The sequence below is a fragment of the Podarcis erhardii genome (genome assembly GCF_964252035.2).
Source record: "Podarcis erhardii genome assembly, chromosome: 3".
Classification (NCBI taxonomy): domain Eukaryota; kingdom Metazoa; phylum Chordata; class Lepidosauria; order Squamata; family Lacertidae; genus Podarcis; species Podarcis erhardii.
The window spans coordinates 71,707,415-71,727,122 of NC_138507.1; the positions used below are offsets into that span (position 1 = coordinate 71,707,415).

Below are 19,708 nucleotides of genomic sequence, written 5' to 3' on the forward strand. Positions count from 1 at the left end.
TTTTGGTCTTACTGCTTTTCTTTTCTACTAAATTATTGGGAAATGTGGTAAAATACAATGATTCAAATGTTTTCCTTGATAATCACTATCTCCCTGCAGCCTCCAATGCTGCAATTAACAATTTATTTATTATTATTATTATTGAGATTTATCAAGTCTTTAATTTTATTTTATTTTTAAATTCAGCACAGGTTTCCAGGAAACTCTTACCATTTACATGATTCATCTGAAAGTTTGCCATTTTATTTTTATTTATTTTTATTATAATTTTTTATTGTTAAAATAATTCAACATTAATACACATACAAACATACAAACATACATTTCATACAACATACCTACATACCTACAACATACCTACAACATACCTACACTCAATCCCACAGATAATTCCCATCACCATCCACCACCCCTCACCCTTTGTGTTAGACTTCCAATCTACTCAATTGCAATTTCTTTCTACTTCTATTACTTTCTTTCACACACCTTTAACCTAATTTCATATTTCTTTTTCTATTACACATTGTTATCCATCTTATTTAGTATTCCAATATTTGAAACGAAACTTGTTTATTCTAATAGGAGTTCTGATTTTTCGATATAGTTTTGCAAGTGTCTTTTAAACACCTTCCAGTCCCTGTCTGCCTTCTCTTTTGAGATCCTTCCAATTTCTCCCATTGTTTTGGATATATTGTAGTACTCCAATAATTTGGCAAGCCACTCTATCTTTGTTGGTACAGTACCACTTTTCCAATTTTTCGCAATCAATAGCCTTGCGGCTGCTGTTGCGTATAAATATAAGGTCTAGTCTTCTTTCTTTAGGCTTCCTGGTACTATTCCCAATAAAAAACCTTCTGGTGTTTTCCTAAATGAATATCTGAACATTTTTTTCATTTCGTTATATACTGTTTCCCAAAATTGTTTGATGTTTAAACAATTCCACCATATATGTATCATAGTACCTTTTCCAGTGTTGCATCGCCAGCAGACATCGCTACAATTTTTATTCATTTTTGCTATTCTTTCAGGTGTTAAATACCATCTGTGTTGCATTTTGAGATAATTTTCTTTCAATATATAACACATAGTGAATTTCATATCTTCCTTACACAATTTTTGATCGTTGATGCTTTAACCAATTCATCCTTTGTTTCCCACTCTAAGATCAAATTATACAATTTAGATATTTTTTTTATTTTTCTTGTATTAAGTATTTATCGAATTTTGATATTGCTTTTTCAAATCCTAACTTTTTATCTTTCGCTAATCTGTACTTAATTTGAATATATTGAAACCAATCACTAATATGAGCCTTAATTTCTGTATAATCCTTTAATTCCAATTCTCCGTTTTCTTCCTTTAATACCATTTTATAGGTAGCCCAGTTTTCTTTCATATTTGCTTTTTCACTGCGACAATTTCTGCTGGTGATGCCCACCAAGGAGTTTTCGGTTCTAGGATTCTTTTATATTTCTTCCATATTTTATATATAGACTTTCTAACTATATGCCCTAGGAAGCCTTTATGCACTTTGACTTTTTTAACAATTTAAAGTAACTGTATTAGTTCTTGTTCATGTGGGGATGATCAATTTTTCCTCCAGGTCAGAGTACACGTTGTGTTTCTTACTGAAGTCACTGCTTTTCTTATTTAAAGTAAAATGTATCCAATGTGAGCTAAGATTTCTTGTCCAATGCCAAAAATAATGAAATGTTGCATTATGACCAACATTATGACCAATCATATCTTGGGACGCGGGTGGCGCTGTGGGTTAAACCACAGAGCCTAGGACTTGCCGATCAGAAGGTCAGCGGTTCGAATCCCCGCGACGGGGTGAGCTCCCGTTGCTCAGTCCCTGCTCCTGCCAACCTAGCAGTTTGAAAGCACTCAAAGTGCAAGTAGATAAATAGGTACCGCTCCGGTGGGAAGGTAAACGGTGTTTCCGTGCGCTACTCTGGTATGCCAGAAGAGGCTTAGTCATGCTGGCCACATGACCCGGAAGCTGTACGCTGGCTCCCTCGGCCAATAAAGCGAGATGAGCGCCGCAACCCCAGAGTCGGCCACGACTGGACCTAATAGTCAGGGGTCCCTTTACCTTTAATCATATCTCAGTTCAATGGTCATGCTGTATACATCTGTATGTGTAAATGGTGAGAGCTCAGAATTGACCCTTATGACACCTGACCAATGCATATTTGATGTTTGTAACACCAGCTGTTTGTAGTGGGTGTTTGTAGCAGTAGGCTACCAGTACACATGTGAACACGTATGGAATCCAAACATGCAGTGTGTACCCTTCATTTTCCAGGAATTTAGATGGTGTGTACAAAGATTCTATGCGTAGGTTACTATGCCGGCACTGTGGAGCCTGGGTATAGCAAGGGATGAGCCCCTAACATACGATCACGATTTACCCCACACAGTTATAGTTTTGTGGGTATATATATATATATATATATATATATTGCCCACACCAGCTTGCTATGTTTAATTTTAGTTCTAGAATGGTTTTCAGTTTTCCCGTTTGTTATCTAAAACATTTCCCAGCGATAGTTCCAAAACCAACACATTAACAAAGCTGTAATTAATAATGTTGGAAATAAATAATAATTTCTTATCGTTCTTTCTTCACATTTTTAATAGTAATCAGCGTTTATTGTGCAAAGAAAATGTGACTAATTGAGCAAGGTGGGAGGTGACATCAGTTAAAAATGCTTAAAATAAGCTGAAGAGCAAGAAAACACAAATTACACAAAAGCTTCAAGCACTCAGGGAATTTGAAAAAGTTTCAGGTTCCACAGTAGCCTTTGCAGGTCAAAGGTTATTTAACTTGTGCCCATTTCACATACTAGCTTGATTAATGCTTGATCTACGGCAAGGCTATCACTATTTATTTGTACTATTAATATTTTACAAGGAGGGACAAATTGACTGCCTGCCTGCCTAGCAGTGTATTAAATATCCTCCCTTTTGCATAGAATCCAGTTGAAGTTTTGTCTTGGCAAAGCAGCAATGGAAAAGAGAATCAATTCCTCTCTTTTTTCCCTTTTGTAACTTTTTTTGTATCGCATAGCAAAAACGTATGCATATCTACTCAGAGGTAAGTCCCACTAAATTAAATTAGACTTACTTCCAGGTAGGTATAGATAAGATTGGAAAGGAAATCTCTGTACAGCACACCATAATGACCCCGGGCAAAATGTTGTTTGTTTCTTCCATGCCCACTACTGGAATTCTTGCATATAACAGCAAAGGACAGAGTTTCTTTATATAATACATTTATGGGTGGGAGGTTGAGAATAAAAAAAAGTGGAGAGTACCAGCTCACCTTGGTTCATGATAGGAGCCTCTGATTTAGCTGGAAGAGCTGCAGAAGGATAAAAGATACCATATTTTTCTGTGTATAAGACTCCCCCATGTATAAGATGACCTATTTCTTTTTAACCCAAAATTAATAAATCAATACTGTATTCTAAACATCAAACAGAACAACTTTCAGCTGGGGGGGGGTCACCCAAAGTTAGGCTTGCCATATTTAAAGAACCTGGGCCGCCCGCACCAGAGTCCAAGCCTGAACCCAAGCCCAGGCTGCCCGCACCAGTGCCAAAGCCCGGGTCCCCAAAGCTGGAGCCCGAACCTGAGCCCAGGCCTCTTGAGCCTGAACCCAAGGCTGCCCAAGCCCGAACCCCTGTGCATTCACCATCTATTTATAAGACAACCCCCAATTTTTGACTAATAATTTTTAGCAAAAAACATGGTCTTATACATGGAAAATACGGTAACTGGAAATGATAAATGGTACATGATTAAGATTGGAGGTCAGTGTACGTATGTGTATGTGAGCTGTTCTACACATGAAAAATGGTAGTAGATTTCTGAATGTGGTTTTTTACACATTCCAAGCTCTTTGCGTGTACTAACACATCAGGGGAGAAGACGGTATAAACCCTTTCTTTCTAATATTCTAATTCAGTTTGTTACCTTTTGTTTTTAGTGTAAGAATTCATAGGATCATAAAACTGTACAGCTGGAAGTGACCCTGATGATCATCTAATCCAATCCTCTGCAATGCAGGAATCTCAACTAAAACATCCATGTCAGATGGCCTTCCAACCTCTGCTTAAAAACCTCCAATGAAGGAAATGCTATTAAAAAGTCATGTATTTAGAGCACCAAACTCACAGCCATGTTTCAGTGGGATTTAAGTGCATAACTGAGTGAATGATTGCAGTTAAAGATAATGAGCTCTGATTATTCTTTACATAGAATATATACTGTTAACAGAAATAGATTATAATTCTTCTAGTCTTTGACCTAGTTTGGAAAGCAAAAGTATAATTTTGTTTCTGCTTCCTTGATGGAGGAGATACTAAGATGAATTTTCACTCATGATATTTTCCAGATATTTGAAATATTTCAAATTATTAGAAACATTAAGCTATGGATTCCATAAGTCAATGTTGCATTTTAAACACAGGATTGAATCTATACCATCTTTGCTTAAAATAAAATAAAATAAAATAAAATAAAATAAAATAAAATAAAATAAAATAAAATAAAATACTTTGTTCATTTCCAGAAAGAACTCTTGATATGCCTTAAAAGTCAAATATTGACAAGACTCTTTATTTTGAGTTCTTGTATCCTGCTGGTCAGCCCAAAAGTCTCCTAGAGGGGCTTACATACAATCAAAACAAGAAGGCATGGGGGAAAAACATGATGCGCAAAGGAAAAGGGACAGGGAGGGAAGAGGAACATAAAAATCAGAACTCTGGCTCCAATTTCTAAGCTGTTGTTCCTAAAATGACCAGCTGGCACAGTTCAGTGGCAGGAGATGCCCAATGGCACTGGGCCTCCAGCAAAGCTGATTAAATGAGCCCTGCTTCCTATCTCTCCCACTGAGGCAGACCTCTTCCCCTTGTAGCTCCCTTTGACCTTCCTCTCTTCCTGCACTGAGAGCCTTTGCTGGGTTTCATTCCCCTCCATGGATGGAAGCAGCCCAACTCTGGTTCCAACTCAAACAATTTAATATACTACTTAAATTGAGACTGAGCCCAAGTACAACCTGTTCAGCCCCATAATTGGGGATTCCTTACTAGCTGAATGGAGAGAAATATAGCTATACGTATTTAAAACAACAGGCAGATGGGCTTTGTAAGCAATAAACTAACATGTAAAAGCTACAACATTTGAAATAGCTTCTAATTTATTTGCTCTGTAGTTGATGTTAAAACAAGTTTTAGCCCTGGAGGGATGGAAGGGGGAAGAGAAATTAAATAGTACAGTAGTTTACTACTTTAAATCAATCTAAGAAGGCTATCTGAATTAATACACAGCTCCAGGCAATAGGATATTTTTGTCTGATTTGTACATCTGCGTTTTCACCATCCAACCATGACACTGTGTGGAATAGGACTGCTGCTTCTGCTGGCAGCAGGTTGGCTGGAGGAATAATCCTTGGTTCATTTAGTGTTCTATTTTATTCAAATGTATATACGGTACTTTGAAAATTCCCCATTAGCTCCTATTAAAGTAGAAGGGGGAAATCTGATTTACCACTACCTAGGTCCCAATTCTATTGTAGAATAAATGACAACTTTTAAGACTATAATGTAAATGTTCACTGTTTACTCAGATATACTCCAAAACAATGTTTCCTTGCCAGGAAGGGCTAGGGAGGAACATGTGACAGCATGCTTGATATTCTGTAAACAGGACATTAAATCATTTATCCTATGATCCTGAAGCTGTTAGCTTGAAAAATCTCACAACCTAGAATAGTGGGGAATTCATGGAATACTGACACCATCCCACAAAACTGAAGAATAATTACATATAGAGGCTACAGGAAGATTTGATGCAACATACATCTACTACCAATATTTCCACACTTGGAAATAAACTACAACAAATATTAAAATAAGTACAAATCTAGAGGGAAATGGAGTTATAACTGAACACATGTATGTTTTGACAAAGAAACTTTGGTGGACTAACTTGCTTTCTCTTTTAATAATGAAGCGGGCAAAGTAAGACCTTTAGGCATTTTATAACATTTTTCTCCAGATTTGCAAACTAGAAAGCATACAATAGTTAAGTGGCTTTATTTATTTATTTATTTATTTATTTGTTTGTTTGTTTGTTTGTTTTACTACATTTATCCCACCCATCATGGTAGCATATACTTGGTTCCAGACACTGACTTGATCTAGACCTGTTTCCGTAGGATGGTGGCATAAGAACATAAGAAAAGCCCTGCTGAATCAGGCCAAAGGCCCATCTGCTCTAGCATTCTGTTAACAGGATGGCCCACCAACTGCCTATGGAAAGTCCATAAGCAGGACTTGAGTACACCACCACTCTTCCCAGCAACTGGTATTTAGAGGCCTCTGGTAGTGGAGTAGAACATAGCTTTCATGGCCTCCTGTTCTGACAGATTGGTCGGAATCACTGAGGTCAAAGCTACATTTAATTCCTGTAGCCTCCCTTTTCTTTTCACAATTTTGCTAACCCCTCATTCACTCTTTATGCATGACATACTTTATGTATGGTCCCTAGGGATATAATTATGCTTTCACTGTGTGATTCTATATCTTTGTCCAAGTCAGAAGGGCAGAGTAATCCTAATCCTGGACAGAAAACAATTAGAGCTGCAGAGCCACCACTGCATTCGAAACCTTGCTGATTCCTACTGGTCAGGGTGGAATGCGAGGGAGCAGTTTCATTGAGTTTTTGCTAGGCCAGTTGCAGGCTGCACAGCAGAGGGACCTAGACTGGACCCCTCAGCTGGCAATGGCTCATCTCCCCAAAAGCCCCTTTTAGGGGCCTGTTCTATCACGGTGGAGCCCCACTCTTCAGTAGTGCTCCTCTTCACCAGCAGAGGGGTTCATGTTTCATCTTACCACCACCCTGCCCACAGCCATCAACATTATGGGTATAGGATTGATCTCCAACTCAAATAACAATACAGATCTTAAGGTTCCATAAGAACCTTTTTCATCTTACCACAACCCTGCCCCCAGCCATCAACATTATGGGTGTAGGACTGATCCCCAACTCAAATAACAATACAGATCTTAAGGTTCCATAAGAAGGCTATTAATTTTCTTTACAATAACTAGGAAATAGCTGGCTGCTTATCCGTCAGTTCTCTTCCTCTTCTTGCTGTGCTCTCTTCATGGATATCTGTCAGCTTGTTGTTTTTCTTACACTTTGTAGGTGAAAATCAGGAAGATTGTAAGATTTAAAATATGGTTTTTAAATAAATTTAAATAGTATGCTACACTGATTAATGGAATGACCTCATCTCCAAAGTTTACTTGTTGTATGGCTTGGTTTGCTGCTGTGTCACTTGCTCCTCCATCTCACATATGTGAGGCTTTAACTAACCTTTCTCTTGGGAGGCCATACATAGCCTGGGGTTAAACTTGGAAAAATCTTCTATGTAGAGTTCCATTAAGTTAAGGCTCCAAAGAGGACCCATTCAGTATTGAATTCTGGGCCTGAAGTTCTGATCTCTGTGTATGAATCTGGGGGAGACAAAGCAGCATGTCATGAGCTTTTATTTCCCCCCTGCCAGATTACAAAGGCATCTGTATATCTCTTCTTTCAATATGTCAGTAGCAGAGCTGTGTGGTTTGGGTGCTGCCGCCTAGTATGAGCAGTCTGATTTCTCCCTGCCCCCGGAGTCCAGACTTTCTGTTTTGTACTTGGTGTTGGGTGAGCATTGGATCACAATTTCATTGGGCTGGTTGGTATTGTGGACTCAAATGATTGGCCTATTAATGGTTTGTTCTAAGATTTGCAACTGGGGGTGAGTGGCTGGCAGTTCCAGAATCTGCCTTCAGAATCTGACAGCCAAGAAGGATTTCAGGTCCTCATCTGCCACAAAGTATGTTATTTGTAGACCTTCATTGACCATGGCCCTTTTCTGTTGTTGCTTAAAAAGAATCTGCATGTCTCTCTCTCTTTCACGTAAACCATGCTCTATGGCTAGCTTTTAAGGGATTTCTCAGGGGATCTTTAGGGAGATACTGAAAAAGAAATGGAAACCAGCAGAAAAGAGTGACATTTTTTCCTACTGTGAATTCTCACTTTAAAGAAAAAGGCAATGACATATATAATGTGCATTAGCATTCACATATGAGTAGAGGAAAATACAAGTCATGCTTTTCAATATCATCACATTAGGATCTCTGCCAAGAGAGCAAGGTAATTTTATAAATAATTGCTTAGGGTATATACAGCTCTATAACATCTTTATACACCCAGTGACCATGCCTTTGTGGTCCCGAACTGCATATTTCTCTCTGTATATTTCTAGGTACTATGACATATCCATATATACCCTTTGATTCTAGCACAAAATGGGCTTGCATTCTCTTTTCTGGTATTTACTGAGTAGAAATATTTGTTGTTGTTATTGTTTTAAAAAGTTGAGGTGCTAAGGGGTAATAATACAATTTCTCCTATGATACCAATATAAAAAGTCAAGTTCGATGTGGCATTTGCATCCTAGAGCAATTCCCATGTGTGCACTCATGTAAAAACAAATGGGTCATTCATGCAATTGGACTGGAGACAGTTCCATCAATGACAAATAGCCAAGAAACTATCTATCAGGAAGGTGCATGAATGACTCATTCCAGTGATATGTATGTACTTGGAAGAATGACCCTGGGAGCTACTCTGAGGATACAAAATGTTGTACTGAAGTTCACTTTATAATAAATATTAAAATTTACACTTATAAAAAATCACAACAAATGAAATTTACACAAATTCTTCTGTAGCTATTCCAGCTAAATCAGAGGCTCCTGAATCTGCTGCTACCTCAGTCTTGTGGGTGGTTGGTGCTATTTTGGCCATAGCTCCACAAGCACAGGAAAACTTAATTTGGAAATAAATGATGGTGAGAAAATTCAGAGAAAGGGCAATTGCTGATCTTCTGCTTACTGTTCGGCTTTGTGGTTTATACATTTGTTATATGCATAGTTTGTAGTAACTTTTGTTCTCTTTATGAGAGGGAGTATCTACAGACAGCTGTTAGCAGTGTCTCAGCAGACACAGTTAAGTGCAGCCAAGGATTTTTTTAGTTTTGATTCAAAATAGTTTTTGTGGGAAGAACTGAAAAATGTAGAAGCCTGTTGTGGGTGTTAACAAAAAATCCTATTTATCTTGGCATGTTTGCTTAATAGACACTTTTCAAAGCTAAATGATAAACACAAAAGTAAAAGGTTTCACACTGTGGAATTTAATGCTAAAATATTTCTGGATTCCATGTTGTGGGAGGACATTAAACACTGCGAGATAAAGAACAGTTGGCTTCATACCCGCCCAGCAGATTCTTCAAGAAATCCAATATCATTTAAGCCGTTACCAAAGTGGTACCAGTTGCTAGTCGCAACAAACGTTGGGGACAGCTGTATCTTGGAAACACAACTCTCAAAGAGGTTTTGCAAATCTAATCCAAGATTGGCCATTTCTCATGAAAAAGCAAGCTAGTTTAATGTGGGTCAAACCAGGAGAATTATTGACCAACTATGGCTGCAGTCCTACAGTCAGCTGAAGAGCCCTTAGAATGTAGCTGCCATTCAGCTGGATGAGATGAGCTCTGCTTCTGAAATGGCACAAACATCCTTGGAGATGCCTCCAGTACCACCATGGAAAGCTTGAAGCATAGAAGTACCATTCACGGTTTTCTGCTGCACGGGGGACAGAGATATGCTAGCAGTATGCACTCAGTATAAAAAAACAACCACCTTGTCACATTTTGGTTTCCTTTCCTCAGCTGTGCCATGATGCTTTGTAATCATGATTTAACTCTGTATAATTTTAGTTTTTATTACTTTACTTTATTTTATTTTATTTTATTTTATTTTATTTTATTTTATTTTATTTTATTTTATTTTATTTTATTTTATTTTATTTATACACCACCTTTATCTTCCAAGGATCTCAAGGTGGCATACATGGTTCTCCTCTTCCCCATTTCATCCTCACATCTGCAACCTTGTGAGGTAGATTAGGCTAAGAGATGGTGACTGGCTCAAGGTCACCCAGTGAGCTTCATGGATGAGTTGGGATTCGAACCCTGCTCTCCCAAGTCTTAGTCCAACACTCTAACCATTACTCCATGCTGGCTCTTTCCCCCCCCAATTTTTCTTCATCTTAGTGTAAAATTATAAAAGCTTTAATTAATAAAAACATTTATGACCCCTCCAACCCTTATTTCCTTGACACCCTCCTAAAGGGCCAAGAACTCTATCAACCTTGTAGCTGTGGTAATTTCCCTCCCGTTGGTGTCATTGGGTGGGTGGATTTTGATACAGGAGAAATAAAAAGGGAAAGGTATCCCATTTCTTATTCTTGCCACATTGAGCCAACAGGCTTAAGAAATAGTAGTAGCTCTGCCAAGGATTCTCCCTCCCCCCCTTACTTCCATGGGATTACTCTGTGTATTAATGAAAACAATAGACAATAATTTGAATTTGATAATAGTTCTGAAGCAATATAGTCTGTTGTAATGAAATAAAGCCAAATTAAACTTGACTTCAAAGTTGTGTTTGATGGACTTGGTTCTCTCACATTGAAACTATTAATCTAGAGGGAGCATTCTTAGATGTCAACATTATTAAAAATGTGTTCTGCAAGATGCTGGAAAAAGTGGAAGAATGCAGGGGTTTTTTTTTACTTCAGTGAATGACTTATCTCATAAGTTAAATGTCAACTTCAATAAAATACATAGTTTATTCTCAATATTTGCATTTATCCTTTCCAAATGAAGGATTGGCATTGGTCTAGACATTATATCCAATTTCATGTTGCAGAATGTTGCACAGAAAATTTATCCTGACCACAGTCGCTGAATGCACAATCCTAATCATGTCTATGCAGAAATAAGTCCTATTGAAGTCATTAGGGCTTGCTCCCATGTAAATGGGGTTAAGATTCCAGCCTAAACCTGTATTATTATTCTAATCATTATGTTTTCAGCTCATTTCTTTATCTGATAACTTCCCAGAGGAGATACAAGATCAAAAATTCAGATGTGTACTTTAAGAGTTACCAAAGTAAGCACCTAAATGTCTCTGGTTGAATCTTCTGTTGTTGTGGGCATATCATGAATATTCTTATACTGTAGTTATAACTTATTTGGCCTTTCAGTTGTGTCAGACTTGCATTTGATGAATCAGTTACCTGTTAGACTCAACCTTATTCTTCATTGGAAGGATACCTCCATACTGATTCAGAGCCTTCTTCTCTGGATCAATCATATCAAATAATATTCAGAAATAATAATGTAAAAATACAAATTTTTAAACATCACTGCTTTTGTTCTACTGGGCAGGAACTAAGGAATACACCATTCTGCAAACATTACACTTGGCATCTTGCCATAGTCTAGTGGACACTAAATTTTGTATTGCTCGCTAAAACTGTGTCATGAGTCCTTTGGTTCGCCTGGACATCACGTAGGCTTAATTTAGATTTCTTTTTTCCCCCCTGTGTGCACTTCCAGGTGGAGATAGAGAAGCTGGACTATCATCACTATCTGCCACTGTTTTTCGATGGTCTATGTGAAATGCAATTTCCCTATGAGTTTTTTGCTCGGCAAGGCATCCATGACATGCTGGAGCATGGAGGGAACAAGATCCTTCCTGTCATTCCTCAGCTCATTATCCCAATAAAAAGTAAGTGTGCATATGGAGGAAAGCTAACATTCAAGTTATATATTCAAGCTTTTTGACAAGTTACTAATTAAGCAATAAAGCATGACAGGCTTTCAAGGGGATGATGGCAAATCTGAGTCAATTGTGAGATAGAAGACCAGAAGCCTTTTGCCTTCAATCACACATTTGGTACCTGAATCCCATAAAATTCTGCTGTCTGAATTCCCTGACTCTAATGCTGCTCTTAGTAAATAATAAATTAAATTACCAGATTTCCCTTTTTCTTCTTGTCCCCATCCAGTCATCTTATGAAAAGCACTCAGAAAAGAAAGGTGAAAAAGTACCCCAAAAAAGTTTTAAATGGCTTTATCTTCATTTTCTTTGCTATTTTTAAGCACATTAGTCATCTTTATTCCTAATGTCATGTCTTTTCACATCAGCATGATAATGGCCTGGTTTGGCTGTATATATTAAACAGATATGTATGAGACTTGGTTCTCTTATGGTTCATCTTCGCATCACCAGTGCAAAGATGGTGTGCCAGTGTGGTGTAGTGGTGAATCTGGTGAATCTGGTGAACCCGGTTCACGTCCCTGCTCCTCCACATGTAGCTGCTGGGTGACCTTGGGCTAGCGTGGTATAGTGGTTAAGAGCGGTGGACTCGTAATCTGATGAACCGGGTTCGCTTCCCCGCTCCTCCACATGCAGCTGCTGGGTGACCTTGGGCTAGTCACACTTCTCCGAAGTCTCTCAGCCTCACTCACCTCACAGAGTGTTTGTTGTGGGGGAGGAAGGGAAAAGAGAATGTTAGCCGCTTTGAGACTCCTTAGGGTAGTGATAAAGAGGGATATCACATCTTCTTCTTCTTCTTCTTCTTCTTCTTCTTCTTCTCCGCCTCCTTCCTTCCTTCCTTCCTTCCTTCCTTCCTTCCTTCCTTCCTCTCTCTCTTAAAGGTGGATTGCAGTTCAGCACTTCCTGGGTTAATTAACCATAGTTTCCAATTACACATGAACCCTGAAACTATACTTATTAGGATCAGAAGTAACCGTGGTTTAAGATCCTGGCTTGTTCCAATCCTAGTAATCATAGTTTTCCAGTTCAAATCTAATGGGGAATGAGAGTTAATTAAACCAAGAAGTGTAAGTATTAAAATGAGAACTCAATGAGAACAGTAGGGTATGTATGGTGTGGCAGAGCTCTCCACACTGCTGCTTACATGAACGGGACTGCAAAGGGATGGTGATGAGATCAGGGTAGTGTTTGTACACTACTGCAAGCATAAGATTGGCAGAAGCACTTGCACTGGTGCATCTGTGTGGCGCTGACCTCGCTGCTCTACTCCAGACTCTACCTTGAAATGCTACTACCTTGAAATATTTGTGAACTTTGTCCAATATGCATTTTTATCTCATCCAAATAATCTGCTGACATAGTACTACTAGGTAAGTCTCCTTTGAAAATCTCTCAATTATCGCTCTCTTTCAGCTCCCTATATCCACAGATAATAACAATTTCCAGAGTGCTTGTCAAATGTACAAATGTTGCAAAGCATTCTTCTGCTGTCAGTTGAAGCTGATGACCATCTGAGTATTTTCATCTTTCTCCCCCTCACCCTATTTTGCTCTTCTTGTACCAAGGCTGAATGCAGGGAGACTCCCATCTTCTTCCACCTCACAAATAGGGAAAATAATTGGGTCCCCCCCCCACTACCAAGGGCAGTCTGAGAAAAAAACCGATAGAAGGAAAGAGCTTCATCCCTTCTGGGCAAGTATCTGAACCAGCCTCCAGTAACTATAAAGCAGCTGATTCCCATTGGAAGGTTGCTTGAGTGAGGGTGGTTGAGAGTATAGTTATGGAATGAAGATAAACAAGAAAGGAATAACAAAGGATTAATTCAGCTCTTGCAGTTAAAGCTTGATAAGACAATTAAACTACACCCAAATGTGTTTTAGGCTTCATGTAATCAGCTCACATTGTTTCACATTTTGTAAGACACCACTGCCTTTCTGGCCTTTCAAAATGCCTTGTAAAAGTATTTTTAGAACACATGAAAACAGCTCAAGAACAGGGAAGAAATTCAGGGGATGGCCTGCAGGGACTGATATATCAAGAAAGGTTAAAATATATAGATTACAGAGTGCAAATGTTAACATTTTTTAAATGTACTGTCTAGGGAGGTGGATATTTTACTTTATCTTAACTGTTTAAATCAAGACAAGATGCCTTTCTAACAGAATCTAGATTGATCTGGGAATTTCTTGAAATCCAGCTCTCTGTGCCTTTGAGCTTTTCCAGATAAAAGTTGTTTCACACAGGAAGGGCCAACAGAAGCTGCTTTGCTGCTCTAAGTGCTCTAAGTCGCTCCCTTCATGGTTCCTTTATCCCACCCCACCCCCTGTTTGAAGCCCTTTTGCACTGCCTCCATTCAGCTAAATGAAGCCAAGTGTTCATATTTGTATAAACAAAGAAATTGTACTGTAATAGATAGACACTTTGGTCCATTCATTTGTGTGGTGAAAGGCAAAAGGACCTGCAGCAGGGAAACCTTGGGTGGTGATGGATAGCAACACACGATTGCTTCCACATGTCAGATCTGTTACCCCTGGACTCTACAATGTGTATATATTGGGGTTCTGTTCCCTACTGAGGGATTTACAGAAACCTCAAATTATACTGCTCATATAACCTAATTGTTTGGACAATCCCTGCATACTTTAAATTCACAGTTGCCATATGTTCATGGGTGTCCTAATATCTTTCCTTCACATCGTACTTCTCTTGTAGGAGTATTGCATTTCCTCAATACTCACACCATATTTTTCCTAGCTAGTGTGTCCTAAGATTGAGCTCATTAGTTTCATGTGGAAAGTGGTTGCATGCTAGAACTATTATATGGCTGCCCATGACATCACTGTTGAGTGACCAAACTGCTCCTCCCCAATTGTGCCTGAAAAATTGTGATTTTTTTTTAAAAAAATTACCATTTGGAAGGGTTGGTGTCTGCCCAGGAGATCGGAATTGTTATTTTCCTGCAAATGACCCCACAGAATAAGGCAAATTGGAGACCTCCTGGTGAGCAAGTGAAATGAGGACTTTTGAGCCTCTGCCTCCATTCCATCTCTTCTAGGTTCTACTCACTTTTGGAGAACTCAGGTCTCTTCAAAGGCCATTCTCTGGCTTGTTGATGGACATTCCTCCTACTTTCCCTAGTGTCCCACCTGGTGCTTCCTTGTGCTGCTGGACTGGTGAGGTTATGTGGAAGCCTGGGAGGCATTTGGTTCCTAAGGTCCAGCAGACCACTGTAATGGTTCCAACTCTGGTTCTAGAAGCCCTGGTGCTATCTGGTTCAGTGAGCTCCTGCTTACCTGCTTCATGTTATGTTGTCCTCTGATCACCGCCATCAGACTCCTAGTTCCTGGTGGCTGCACCACCCAGTTCAGTGCTAAGCCATAAAAAATTGTTTTAGCATTGCTTTTTTCAGTGCTACTACCTGCCAATATAAGCTGCTTGGTAAGATTGCAGGGAGCACTAATGTGGTGCATTAGGGCTCCTTGCCCAGGACCCCCTCAAAGCTGGCACTAGAAACTGGTGTGACTTAAAATGCGACCCTAAATTCTTAATCGATTCCCTATTAAGGAATTCAGGCTCCATTGAAATCAATGGGGTGTTTTTATATTAAAAAAACCAAATTTGACCTAGATGCCTTATCTTGAAGTAACCATCTCTTTTATCAAAGGTTGTGAAATACTGGAGCATTGACATTCAATAGCTGAAAAGTGCATTTGCAATTACCATGTCTAAATTGGATTCTGTAGCTTAGAAAAAGTCACTTCAGCAATTCTTAGTGTTGTAAGAAGCAGAATTTCCTGTTATCATTTCCCATCAAGCATAGCTACTATATGAAGCTACTGTCACAAGTATATTAAACTAATGCTTCTGCACAACCATGTCTGAAGGGTTAATTAAATCCTAGTTCCTCTAACAATTGCCGAAATAGAAACAAAAGGTAGGAAACAACTGTTCAGCATGGAATTTTTTGGAAGGGGCTGGATAATCTTGAAGAAAAGTCTACTATAGAAATGAGGAACAGAAGGAACAAAATTCAGGTGTTAAGAACAACTGGAGATCAAATTAGCAGGGGGGAAAGTTGGATTGGAGAAACATATGGTCATGGAGACTGAATGGAAAGATGGAGCAGAATAAATAGAAGCAATCAAACAATTAGCCAAATAGGGGTGTAGCACAGTTTTGTTCCATCAGCGCAATATTCCAAATGAAAATGTTACTCCAGGACTTGCAGGGCGTTGTTTTGAAAATGATGACTGATGTGATAAAAATGTTTAGTATCAATGCATAGTTTGGTGACGATAATTTGTATTGATTCCATATTGATTCAATACTACATAATAGGATGTCCTGTATTAGTCCAGGACTTTATGAAGCTCACTAGTCATCTCTTAACACCACAAAGTTATTGTGAGGATAAATTTTGGGGTAGGGAAAATCCACGTGCTCTGCATCCTGGGTAAAATAATAATCACAATAGTATTTTTTAAAAACCCAACAAACATTGCAATCACTGTAATATCAAAGACAGTATCATAAAGCAAATAGCAACAAATTCATCAAAACAATACAATTCAATAAAGTCATAGTAACACATAGTATTCTCAGGATTCTTGCTAATCACATAGAACTTTAATATGGACATTTGAAGAAAAAAAAAATTGATCTGGCATTGTCTGTATACTCTGTGACTTCCTTGAGGGAAAGTGAGCCTTCATAAAATTGTTTTCATTAAAAAGGTTCCCAGCACCACCACTATCACTATTGTAATGTTTTACGTTTTTAATGAGATTGTATATTGCAGAACACAGACACATTCTCCTGTGTAAAATTCTGTTTATCGAGGGAAGGTAGCATCATTATTTTTTACAGTATTTGGCATCTTAGAGAGTGTCAGATTCCTTCAAGCTATCCAACAACAACAACAAAAAATCTGCTCTGGTTGGTTTCTGTCTCTTTATCCATTAGATGTCAAAACCATTACTCAAGGAAAAGGAAGAATCTTAAATGATCCGGAACAGTTAGAGTTAGAGTATATATACAAGAGAAACTGCTTTTGGTCAGTGACTTACAGCAACAAATAATGAAATATGGGGAGAAGTTAATTTTTTTTCCTTTGGCCTGTTAAGAACTGGAAGGTTTGGTACTAAATAGCCCTGTGAAAGGTTATGCACTCAAGCTGTTCTTCTCTGTTAATGTTCTCATATGGCCCTAAGTGGAACATCTGGTCATTTTCTTTTGACAAAACAAGTTACAAGGCATAAATAAGGCTTTGAATTGCCACGGTAATGTATAATTATGTTGAGTAATACATTAACAATAGGACGCGGGTGGCGCTGTGGTCTAAACCATTCTTGGGCTTGCCGATCAGAAAGCCGGTGGTTCAAATCCCTTTGCCAGGGTGAGCTCCTGTTGCTCTGTCCCAGCTTCTGCCAGCCTAGCAGCTTGAAGGCATGCCAGTGCAAGTAGATAAATAGGTAATGCTGTGTTGGGAAGGTAAACAGCTCTGGTTTCCATCACCATGTCCCCTTGCGCCAGAAGCGGCTTAGTCATGCTGGCCACATGACCCAGAAAGCTGTCTGTGGACAAATGCCTGCTCCCTCGGCCTGAAGTGAGATGAGCGCCACTACCCCATAGTTGCCTTTGACTGGACTTTAACCATCCAGGGGTCCTTTACCTTTACCTTTTTTACCTGAATACATTAACAGCACAATGCTATGCATTCAGTAATAAGTCACATTAAGCTGAATGGGGCTTATTCCCAGGTAAGTGGATATGGTTTTGCGTGTTGAGTCCCACAATGCCACCCTCCAAAAAATTCACACTTCACACATCAATTTTTGTTTAAGCTTTTTGGCATAATTTTGGCCACAACTTTATTCAAAATACAAAAAATGTGAGTGGTTGCTTAGGCATTGGTTATGACTATCTGTCCTTGCCCTCAGGGACAGAGCTGGCCTTCCGGACACCAACAGAAGCCAGCATGGGAAACCAGTATTGGGTGAGAAAATGAAGCTGGGCATCAGTCCCTCACTTCTCACCCTCATGTTCCTGTGGGGCTTGCACGGCCCAAGTCCAATGCCAGGGACAAGGACGAAAAGAATGGCAAGCCCCTGGATTCCTTTAACGGAATTCCCTTTCCGCATCATTTGGAGGGGTAGGCACTTACCCCTCCAAGCACCAATTTAACCAATGCCTAACCGCCAACCTTACAAGTTGTGACGATTTGCTACGCAGTAGGCAAAAACCAAATGGCACCAGCCAATCAGCCAGATGGCAAAATTCCTACCAGGCCCCCGCTCCAAGGCGGACGATCCCATGACAGGCATAGCAAGTTCAAGCGACCAAGAAAAAAACACCCTATTAAAGGGAGGGCGGGCGGGTGATCTGGTGCAAAACGGCCAAGAGGACGTCCAACGTCTGGCCCCTGTATTTAAAGACTCTGACCCCTCCTCCAAATTGGCAACAATCAAAACTCCCCAGCAACCCAATTTTAACCACTTAAAGGCTTGGGTTCCTCACCAAATCTGCCCAGTAACGGCAGGGTGACTTGTGCCCCAACCGCAACATGTGCTCTCTGTTAGGGAGTGTGAGATATCGATCTTTGGAGCTCGATCGATGAGCCGTGGCCTCTGATAGCTTTACGATCCCAATCAGTCGTTTACAGCTTCCGGCGTCCAGCCGCTTCCTTCTAGCTGCGCAACAAATTCTGCTGTCTCTTTAGCCACGGCTTAGCAGAGTAGCATACAGCGGTGTAAAGCAGTCTTTTCCTCCTTTTCTCCATGCAAGCATACACAGACAGGTTCGTCTATTTACAGCTCTTTATTGAAACATTTCTCAGAACAACAGTCCATCGCTGCTTGCAGCCATAGCAAACATGTCTCTCTCTCTCAAAAACACAGAGAGAACAGAAAGTACAGGAAACAAGCTCCTCCTTAGCTTCTAAAGCTGACGTCAGCAGGTGACGCACTCCTCAGGACATTTAACCAGTTAAGTTCTGAACTCTCACAGGGAGAACACGCTTTGTAACTCCTCTCTTGCTCCCATAAGTCAAAATGAAGCTAGGCTTTGACAGGGTTATCTTTACTTAAATCCTTATGTATATTAAATTATTAATGCTGGCATTTTATAATAATTAAATTACTACATTCTTATATAAAATAGTTTCTTAGATAGTGGAACAGAGAATTTTTTTGTTATTGGGAAAGTGGGAGGGTATAAAGAAGGGTATAAAATGATATTTTAATTGTAAGAAACGGCATGCCAACTGCAGCAGTTCAACCCTTGGAGATTACAGTTGCCTCAAATAAGGAACCTACAAGGGAAATGTCGATCTCAGGTTAGCTGAAGGGTGAACTGATTTTGCCAGGGGGACATCTCCCCTAGTCTGTCCATGCCAGTCTCCCTGGTAATACAACAAAGTTAGAGTCACACCTCTTCCATGCTATCCTGAATAGTTCATGTATCACTCCACATTCTATTTAATAAAGCTGTGAGCTGTTTAATCGTGATTATTGATATTTGCATCTATATTTCCTTCACATGGAAATCATTCTGTATTCATAATATTCAAGTTCAACCATATATACATAGCATATCCCTTCTGATTGTCTTTCTGACTGTGACATCTGCAGTGTAAAATTTTCAAATTTAGTTGTTATTTTGAAAAAGGATTTCACAATGCTGGGCTTCATAATATGCTAATCCATCAGTATTAGACAGTCCTCCATAACTGCACAAGTGGGCTTAAAAATTCTGCTACAACTTTGCAAAAATGTGAACGCATGATAAACATTTAAACCTACAGTATTTAACATTTGTTCCAAGGCTGCATCATTTTGGAGGAGGAGGAGGCCAATAACTTGGATAATTTGTATTCAAATTATACATTTGAAAATATAAATGACTTTTAAGAAAAGGGAGAATACAACATTCTTCCTTTAAAAATAAAACATAAAACAAGTGAATGG

At 39.2% G+C, this 19,708-nt stretch overlaps 1 protein-coding gene across 2 annotated transcripts in view; it reads left to right on the forward strand.

Moving 5' to 3' along the window:
• PACRG (parkin coregulated) overlaps positions 1–19,708 on the forward strand; it is a 242,846-nt gene that overhangs the window by 107,266 nt on the left and 115,872 nt on the right. For both annotated transcript variants that reach the window (XM_081855209.1, XM_081855208.1), the window contains exon 3: positions 11,522–11,693. In XM_081855209.1, the coding sequence (XP_081711335.1) occupies positions 11,522–11,693 (172 nt within the window). The remainder of the gene's footprint in view (positions 1–11,521; positions 11,694–19,708) is intronic.